The 9,783-nt window shown below is 35.5% G+C and overlaps 1 protein-coding gene across 1 annotated transcript; it reads left to right on the plus strand.

Moving 5' to 3' along the window:
• Positions 1-11: 11 nt before the first annotated feature.
• Positions 12-9,783, plus strand: LOC148771265 (uncharacterized). Its single transcript, XM_088817563.1, has 3 exons — positions 12-147; positions 6,943-8,963; positions 8,998-9,783. The coding sequence occupies exons 1-3, from the start codon at positions 12-14 to the stop codon at positions 9,775-9,777; spliced, it is 2,937 nt and encodes a 978-aa protein (XP_088673689.1). The 3' UTR covers positions 9,778-9,783.

A 9,783-nucleotide genomic window follows, 5' to 3' on the forward strand; every position in this document is an offset into this window, starting at 1 on the left:
TAGATTTGGTTATGGAGGAGTTCAGTGCATTCAGGATGGAGAAGGCGGCGGCGGCGACAGTGGAGCAAGGGTGGTGGGGGGCGGTGGTTAAGGAGGTTTCTCCAGCGGATATGGAGAATAAAAAGGAGGACGTGGGAGAATATGGATGTCGCTCTAACATTTGCACATAAAGCTGAGTGAAATGAGAAAGCCCTAACAATACTAACATATAAGAGCCCTAATTAAATACCCTACTTAAATACCCTAATGTAGTAGCTGGTAACAACCTCAGGGCTCATTAGAAAAGCACACGTATCTGCAAACAACACCGGGCACACGTATCTACGCCGAATATGACTATAGTTGAATATGACTATAGTCAACTAGTTTTGGTCTTACAATATATACACAAATTAAAATGAAGAAAATAGGTGTTTGTAATTAATTATGTATGCATGCCGTATTAATTAATTAGTACCGACTGCGTCTACTACACCTTCCCCATGCATGCCATATTTGTTCCATAGTTTGAATTTTTCATCCAAAAGTATTATTGTATATTTTTCTGGAAAATAAGTAGATAATACACCTGCACCAAAAAGTTGTATATATATATATATATATATATATATATATATATATATATATATATATATATATATATATATATATATATATATATATATATATATATATATATTCCTGATCACCATTTTCATCTGCAACCTCATGAGTTATGATGTCATCTTCGATGTCACCCTCATCTGCAACCTCAATTATGATGTCATCTTATCAAAATTGACAAGCCTCGAATATTATGGAATCGATCATGTATCAATATTTACTGATTTATCCTCGTGAAAGCGATCCATTCCACCTGGGTCCCTCCCTATTGGTCAATTGTATTTTTAATTCCTGAATAAGTTAATTATTTGTGTTTTTTTCAAACACTTCAAAGGATTAAAAAGTTTTCTACTTCTCATCCATACCATCTATACTTATTTATAATAATTCTAAAGATGTTCATTAATAAGTCAATTAGGTTTCACGGGCTGAGCCTCAGTTTTACTCCAAATTGGGCTAGCCCTTGGCCCGACATTAGCCCAAATAATTTTTCTATTTTTATGAGTTTCTTTATTTTAATTTTCTTTTAATAAAATATCAAAAAATACATTAATAAATATGTATCTTTCTTATATAATAGTTTGAAAATAATTTTAAAATTTCTAAACTCATTTTATTTAATTATATGATTTTTTTAATTATTATGCCTTGATCGAGCTCGTCGGGCCCGTCAACATAGAATGAAATGAGCTAAGGGGCCGGCCTGGGCTCATGGTGTCGCTCCCTGAGCCGGGACGGGCGGGCCCGTGAAAGGTCAGGTGGGCCGGACCATCTTCAATGGGCCGCGGCCGAGCCGGGTGGACCATTTGTTCACCACTAATTTAATCCTTCAAATAAGTATTTATCTTGAAACAAACCTCTTGCATAAATTGAAAGTACTCTAGTATTTAAAAATTATGCATCTTAGATAGGGACTTATCTACTCATGGATATGTGAGTAGGGGTGGCAATCAAATTCCCGACGATTTCAATCCGAACACTTTGGAAGTGAATTATTTTGTTCCGACTTCCAAAATTCTGCTTTCCAATTTTTTCCAAAAAAATTATGTCTAAATTGGAATTAATAATAAAAGTTTTGAACCTCCGATCATTCCAAAATATAAATAGCATTAGTGCATATTTTTACTTGCTAAAATAAAATCACTACCCCCATTAACCATTTGCCTCACTTCATCAAACAAAATAGACTCACCATGGTCACAACTTACAACCCACCCACCCAGCTATTTTCATCTCAATTTCACCAATTATTTAATTCTTTTTAACCTATAACTTAATTTTGACCATCGATGTACTTAACTTTTTTATCTGCCTCTAATTAATATTAAATAATAAATTATATATTTACTTGTCTTGTAAATATTAAAACATCCGTAAGATATTACTGTATGCAAAATCTTCGAACTAGTTTCTTGTGGGTGGCGCTGCTGACATCAATTATCTAGGCTTTTTTGGTGTACATGAAGTACGCGTATCGTCGTGACATCATCATGAAGAAGACGGTGGAAGAAAGAGCTAATTATGACAAGTGGACGGTAATGGGTGAGTTTGTACCGATTTGCTGCTCTTTGATGCAAATAGCAAGCAACACCTTTGTTTTGATCAAGGTGATCATCGGTTGGAAATTTGGGAATGTTTTTATCGATCTTTCGCTTTGTTTTGCTGTGTGGCTCTTTCTTTCTGTCATTTGGAACCTCTTCGTCGATGATCTACCCGATTGGATCCAATTAACTCGCATCCGTTCTTAGTTTTCCTTTCCGTGGTGGCCGGTGTGGTACTTGCATTGTGTTTTTTCCCTTGTTCGTATGGCACTCTAGTTTTTGTACTCTTCAATTTGGTTTATGTTTTTTACTTTATGGAATTTTAGTTACATTCCATCTAATTAATTAATTAATTTAGGCTTATTGTGAGAAATTAAACAAATTCTTTTGGACCATTATTATTACATTTAGAGACAAAATAAATTGATTCTATTAGCTATATTAATAAATATAGCGTTTTATTAGAAAACGCATTTTATACTTATTCATATACATGTAACATTTTATTAGAAAACATATTTTACCACTAGGGCAATGTATAGGGTTCGAGTCCCCCTCACCCCCTACTTCCCTTTGTAATAAACTTGAATTTACTCAAAAAAAAATGAGAAAAAAAATATACACATCCGTCTGAGCCCTTACTATCTTCATCCGTCTGACGATATTTTTTCCGTTAGAAAACATATTTTTTCCATTTCTATTTCGGTCTCGTTCACTCATCGACGATCCGTCGAGCCCTTACTATCTTCATCCGTCTGACGGATCCTGATATCGCAATTGCTCACCGAAGATAACTACGCCTCTTCGAGCCACTCCATCACTATCTCTCTCTCACCATAAAGAATATATTAGGGTTTCTCGACGGCACATTAATCATCAAATTGATAAGTACTTATTTGAGGGATTAAATCATAAAATGGTATGAACAAAACAATATTTGGTACTACGATTTATTAAAATCAAATATAAAATATTAAACTTAACCTGAGAGTAAATTTAGTACTAGAATTTTTCAAACCCACGGTAATTAAATAATTTGGAAATTTGCACGTAAGCACACTCATAGTTTTTTGACAAAAATAAAATGAGAATATATATTTTATTGCCATATCTTTGGCGTGACTAAAATAAAATAAACATTTTGGAGTGTATTATACAGGGTTTAAATAGCAATTAATTAGAGAAAATCTGGTATACAATATCCTATTATAAGGGGTAAACAGCTTAAAACCCTCTGGGTTAAGGAAAATCTGTGCCAAATCCCCTTGTGTTTTTTTCTTGCGTGAAACTCCCTTGTGTTTCATTTTACTTTGCACGAAATCCCCTTCTCCGTTAAAAGTTAACACCGTTAACTATAGAGGATTTTATGCAAGTTTTTTATAACATAGGGGGATTTGGTGCATGGTTTTGCAACACAAGGGGGTTCTACGCAAAATTAATTTATTATTTAAAATTCAAATTATTTTCTTAAATTAAGTCAAATACATATATTAATTTAAAATATGAAAAATAAAAAATGTAATATTCGAGATGGAAGATGGAACGAGTTCTCAAATTATTTATGTTATTTTGGCATATAATTAATCCATAATAAAATATAAAAATAGATGATAATTCTAGCAAAATAATTATAAATTTTATAAAATCAAAATTCTTAAATATATTAATAAATTATATCATATAAAAATTGATTTTTTTGAAAATACTTACCACACATATTAAATTTATATTTTTTACATTGTAACTGAATAAATGTGTTCGACTTAATTTAAGAAAATAATGTGAAAATTCTAAATGAATAAATTAATGTTGCATAAAATCCCCTTGTATTGTATAAATTATGCACTAAATACCCCTATGTTATAAAAAACTTGCTTAAAATCCCCTCTATAGTTAACGGTGTTAACTTTTAACGGAAAAGGGGATTTCGTGCAAAGTAAAATGAAACGCAAGGAGATTTCACGCAAAAGAAAAATATACAGAGAATTTTGGCGCAGGTTTTCTTTAACATAGGGGGGTTTTATGTTGTTTACCCTATTATAAGTAAACACAAATTAAATCCAATCAAGAGATAATATTTTACAATTAATGCAATGAGAATTATCTCTAACATTTAATATATATATATATATATATATATATATATATATATATATATATATATATATATATATATATATATATATATATATATATATATATATATATATATATATATTACAATATTAATGTTAATGTGAATCACAATTCACAATACATATTACTGGTAAAAGGATTTAGCCGTTTAATTAAAAAAATTATTTATTTATTTTTTGTTACAATTGTTTAGCTGTTTGTTATTTTGAGACAAGTTAATTGCATGTCATTTGTCGTAATGTGTCGTGTGTCTTGCACCGGTCCGTGTCGTTAAATAAATCATTAAGTAAGTGGAAAATCTTAAATATTCATCTTAGACAAAATTTATACAATCCAAAAACTGTAATCTACTCTTTTTTTTTAGAGAACTTACTCTTCTTTTGTAAGCAACATATATAGTAAATCAAGTGTTTGATGGTTAATTCCAATTTAATACAAAAAAAAAAGTAAAAACGGGGATGGGTGTAGTGGAAAGAACAATTTTGGAATTATAAAAGAAGGGAAATGCGAGTATGCGTTTATATCAAATAGTGAAATATGTGTTGTACCTTTCCGTATAACAAAAGAATATTTGGGGGGTGTAACAACAAGTTCTTATCTGCAATATAAACAAACAAGAAAAATTGAACAAAGATAATTTTTATTGAATTAAAATAAATAAATTGCGGGTTACAATCTCTATTTTAATCCTCTGATTCTTCTCTCTAGAACGATATATGGTTGACTTGAATTTTCGGAGTCGGGTCGTTGACTTGATCTTCTCCGGATTTGATTTTGGATTTGAATAACGTTTTCCGAGGGTCTTGCGACTTGAATCTCGGATCGAACGTTGAATTTTGACTAAATTTGACTTGAAGATCTTGAAATTCTTGATGGATTTGACCCTTCAATCTTCCAATGATCTTTACTTGAATTGATTAACGTTAATCCGAAGGTTTGGCACCGTTATCTCGGATCGAACGCTGGATTTGATGAAGAATGCCTTGAATTTGCTCAAGAACACCTCGAATTTGACGAAGAACACTTTGAATGTAGAGAGAGAATCTTACCTCCTACGAATTCTTCTTCCTTGCTTCTTGAGCTGTAGAGAGAATTTTGCTCCTACGGCTTCTGCTCCTTTAGTTGTGTTTGAATTGTGAAGGGAGGGTCCCTATTTATAGTGGTAGAATAAGAGTCCTTGATGGGCCTTACTGATGATGTGGCGCGATTTGATTGGCCCGATTTAAATTGATATTTATCTCTTGTAACTTGGAAGAGAAGAAACAATTCTATTGGCCAATAATTAATTGATATTTATCTCTTTATAACTTGGAAAAGAAGAAATAATTCTATTGGCCAATATATATTTAAAATCAATTATCTATTTAATTTAGGAATCAATATTAAATCCCTAAAATTAAAATAGACAAATATCAATATACGCCACTTTTCATGGCATATAATTTGATTTGATTTATATTAAAAATATCTAATTACGGGACTGCCATTGAATTTGCATGAAACTCCTTGTCCCAATAATTGCATAATTGCCCCTTTATTTTGGATAAAATTCATTTATCTACAAATGCCCCCTCGAGACTTGTTCACAGACGATACATCTTAAGGTGAATAAGTCACGAATAAATTGGAGTTTTCATTTCTAAACATAATTCGGCATCCTTATGAACACGACCCTTTGCTATTTTGATCCATGGGTCCTGTAATTTGTGAAATCAGAATGGATAAAATGGACCCGATTTTTTTTAATGAAATCGGCCCTAAAAGAAAATCCTTAAACCAACACATATACACGCCTCTTTGTGAGGAATCATGTTTTTTTTTTTTTTTTTTTTTTTTTTTTTATTATTATTTATATATATATATATATATATATATATATATATATATATATATATATATATATATATATATATATCAACTGGCCCCACTCGAAACCGAATATGACGAGAGAGACTTGGAATGCAACTTTAATTGCAATTAGAAAATTTTTGTAACAAGAAGATTTGAACAAGAACTCTTCATGCATAAGAATTCACACGGAAGTTCAAAGTAGTTACGGATTAATATTCCCATTGGACAACAATCCTTCATGTACAATACTCTGACTCTACAAAGTCAAAGTAGGGGAAAAACAATAGAATAAGTCTCTCTACGTCAACTCACATATACATGCAAAAGGATTCTTTGTCATGTAACTTGATTTCTTTAATTCAAACATGCACTACGATTCCTTGCAATAGGATAATTCCTAATCCTAATACCATTAGGATTTGTCTTTTCGTAGCTTATAAAAGGAGGTGACCCATACCAATTTTTTCATTCATCAGCTTTCAACCATCGACCTTCTTGCAAAAGGATTTTCACCTCCATCGAATTTAGCTCTTTTTTTTTTCTTTTCGGTGGTTTTGCTAATTTCTTTGGCTCGATTTCAGGTCAGTTCCATATAAACAAAAAAAACGTTTCCATATTTTTTTTTTTTTGACACTTGAACGTGCTTTTGATTCCTTTCTTTAACTCACCGGTCCTCTTTTCTTCGTTTTAGGTTTGGCCATTGGGTGGTTTTAGCACGATTCCTTGCCCTCGCTTTTTTTTTATTTTTTTTTATTTTTTATATATCTCACCACATCGAACTTATCGCTCTTTCTTTGATCTGTTTTGATAGATTTTCCGATGGTTTATTTAAAGCAAGCTTTCTCTTCTTTAGGCGACGAGCAATTGGTAATTATTGATGATCGTTACCAACCGAACGACAAAGGAACCGTCTTGACGATTTATGCCCCCCTTATCGGTCCTTACGCAAAGCAATGGCCACGTCTCACGACTCCGAATCGCATGTCCGTTTGGTCCCACGAGCATCCTCATAATAAGTACGAGTACGTGTACAGTTTGCGAGCATCAAATCATAAACCCGACAGATCCACGCTTCCGGAAGAGTCAAGCAGTCCGAGCCTTCTGCCGACTTTGGGTGGCAACATTGTGAAAGGAAAAGTCAAGTGGGGAGATACTCTCGAGCTTTCCGGCGGCTTTCAGTTCTTCAGAGGGTACTGGGAATGGACCGAAGACGTTCTCAGTCGTTGCCAGCACAAGCTAAAGTCCGCGAAGATCTATGATTCTGTATACGCCTCCCTCTTCACATACGACTACAACTCTGAAATTATGAAGGCGTTCTTCGAGGCATGGTGTCCGACTACAAATACCCTCTTGACGTCTCCTGGAGAAATGTCTATCTCTTTATGGGATTTGCACATCCTCTCCGGGCTACCGTTAACCGGGCTCTTTTACGATGAAGTTGTCCCTGCCTCTCAAGAACTCGTTGGTTCCGATGCAAAGGGTGTTCGATATTCTCACCGTTCCTGCCGACATCTATTCCATGCCTACCACTTACTTCGGAAGCGCTCTAAAGGTCCGTCCTCCAATGTCTCTGTCGAAAGCTGGATTCAGTTTTGGTCGAAGAAGCAGAAGAAATACACTCAACCTCCTCCGCGCAAAGAAAAGAAGGGTGTTCGCCCCAAGTCAACTCACAACCCTTCCGGCAATATCGAAGCACATGCAAAATGGATCAACATTGAAGAAGCTGTGTTTTCGAGCATTAGCGTTGATGTCGAACTGAGGTCCGAGACATACTTGGCGGCCCATTTGGCCTGTTGGCTTTGCACCTTCGTTCTCCCCACTGATGATGTAGGCATGATACGTCCTTCAACGTTCAAGATGGCTAGCATAATGGCGAGTGGCGAAGAAGTCTCTCTTGCAGTTCCTGTCTTAGCAAGCATCTTCAACGGCATAAATAGGATTTCTAGATCCTTGAGACCCCATCAAGAGAACTCTCCGTTTCCTATTCACTTCGTCTATAGTTGGTTGGCGCTTTATTTCAAGACCCATTGTCAAGTTCTGCAAGGCGTAGCTGTCGATGGCCCAAAGATGATATCTTATTCCGGAGAAGGAAGCGCTAGATACTACACTCCCGCGGATGCACGCAAACGGATTCACAAAGGAGATCTTATGTCTTGGACTTGCACCACGATCCCTAGGAGCGCGTCATCTTTATATGTTGATGATGGAACAACAAAAGGGTCCGAGAGAAATTATTTCATCGCCATTCGCTCGAGCTATCTCTCCTTGCGGCGTGGTAATCGTTTCGTTATTGAGCCATATAGTCCTCATCGGTTTAGCCGTCAATTTGGGTTTTACCAAGATGTGCCCGGAGTACTTGATGAAGACGTTCGCGAGGCTTCTTTAATAGATGGACTCCGTTATTGGCGTCTATGTGTTTTGCTCGAGTCCATGTCTAAAGTGATATTTTCCGTCGTTCCTCAAAATCCGAGAAAGTTTCACACGGACGGCTATAAAAGATGGTGGACTGAAGCTTACGGAACTTATCTTGAAAATAAAGCTGCGAGTTTGGTGAGTTTGGAGTTAAGTAAGATTCCACTTGAAGACAAAGAAGATGAGGCAAGAAATAGTCTCGGCAATCTTTCTCGCGAAAATGTGCTCCAAACCAAAAACCCTCCTAGAGATATAAAGAAGAGGAATGTTTTGCCTCCATCGGATGAGAGTGACGATAGCCACATAGAACGTCATTGGAAACGGCCGAAGAGGGACCCGCAATCTTCAAAACCACAAGATCTTCATATTGATAACAGTGTGGACAGTCATTCTCGAACAAATGACGATTTTGCTGAGAAGGTTGCACTTAACACTTTTTTTTTTTTTTTTTTAGTTGGAAAACGAGATAATTGACGTTGACGATCGCGAGGAATCTCAAGCTAGTCATCACTCAACTGCCAAGGCTTGCTCAATGGGTGTAGCTTCGTCGCCGACTGCTTTGATGCCTGCCAGAACATCCAAGATGAAAGAGACCGCGAAAGGGTCGTACAATGGTGCTTGTTCAGTTTTTGTGGGTGAAAATTTCCTGAAAAATCACAAGCGGGTTTTTCTTCGCCAATTATGGCAAGATCTTCGTGCGAGGATAGTACGGACTTCAATTGATTCCATTTCGTCTATTCAAGAAGATGTCCAATTAGTTCTTGGAACCATGAGGGATCTTGGTGGCTTCGACATATCTTGCATAGAGGAATTATTGAAGTCATTATTTTCCCAGGCGATTGCTTATGATAAGACGAGGTCGTCGAACTCTGAGAAGGCATCTAAAGAGATTCTAGCGCGACAATTAGATGAGGCCAAAGATCGTTTACATACTGCTCAAGCTAGAGAACACAAAGAGACTCTTCAAGTTCAAGTCACCAATAATGATTTAGAGAGTGTCAAGAGAGAGCGTGCTGCTTTGAAGGTGAGGGTGGGACAGTTGAGATCATCATTAAAACGACAACGAGAACTCCTTCATGCTGTTCAAACTGAAATTCGTGAGATTAACGAAGAGATCGCTGCCATTGAAAATACATCCCCTTTAAGTGATGATTTGGTAGAAGAATTGCGCGCTTCTGCCGAGCTTTTAGAAGATGCCAAAGAAAAGTTGAACGATTTAGACCCTTTCGCTTGAGCTAGA

This window comes from Erythranthe guttata, chromosome 4 (genome assembly GCF_056151865.1).
Source record: "Erythranthe guttata isolate IM_541 chromosome 4, IM_541, whole genome shotgun sequence".
Lineage (NCBI taxonomy): Eukaryota > Viridiplantae > Streptophyta > Magnoliopsida > Lamiales > Phrymaceae > Erythranthe > Erythranthe guttata.

Bases quoted from the DNA above. Each gene is read 5' to 3' on its own strand.
- LOC148771265 (XM_088817563.1), top strand. From the start codon at position 12: ATGGAGGAGTTCAGTGCATTCAGGATGGAGAAGGCGGCGGCGGCGACA. The intron at 148-6,942 runs GTCGCTCTAACA...CTGTTTTGATAG, and splicing joins GGACGTGGGAGAATATGGAT to ATTTTCCGATGGTTTATTTA. The intron at 8,964-8,997 runs GTTGCACTTAAC...TTTTTTTTTTAG, and splicing joins ATGACGATTTTGCTGAGAAG to TTGGAAAACGAGATAATTGA.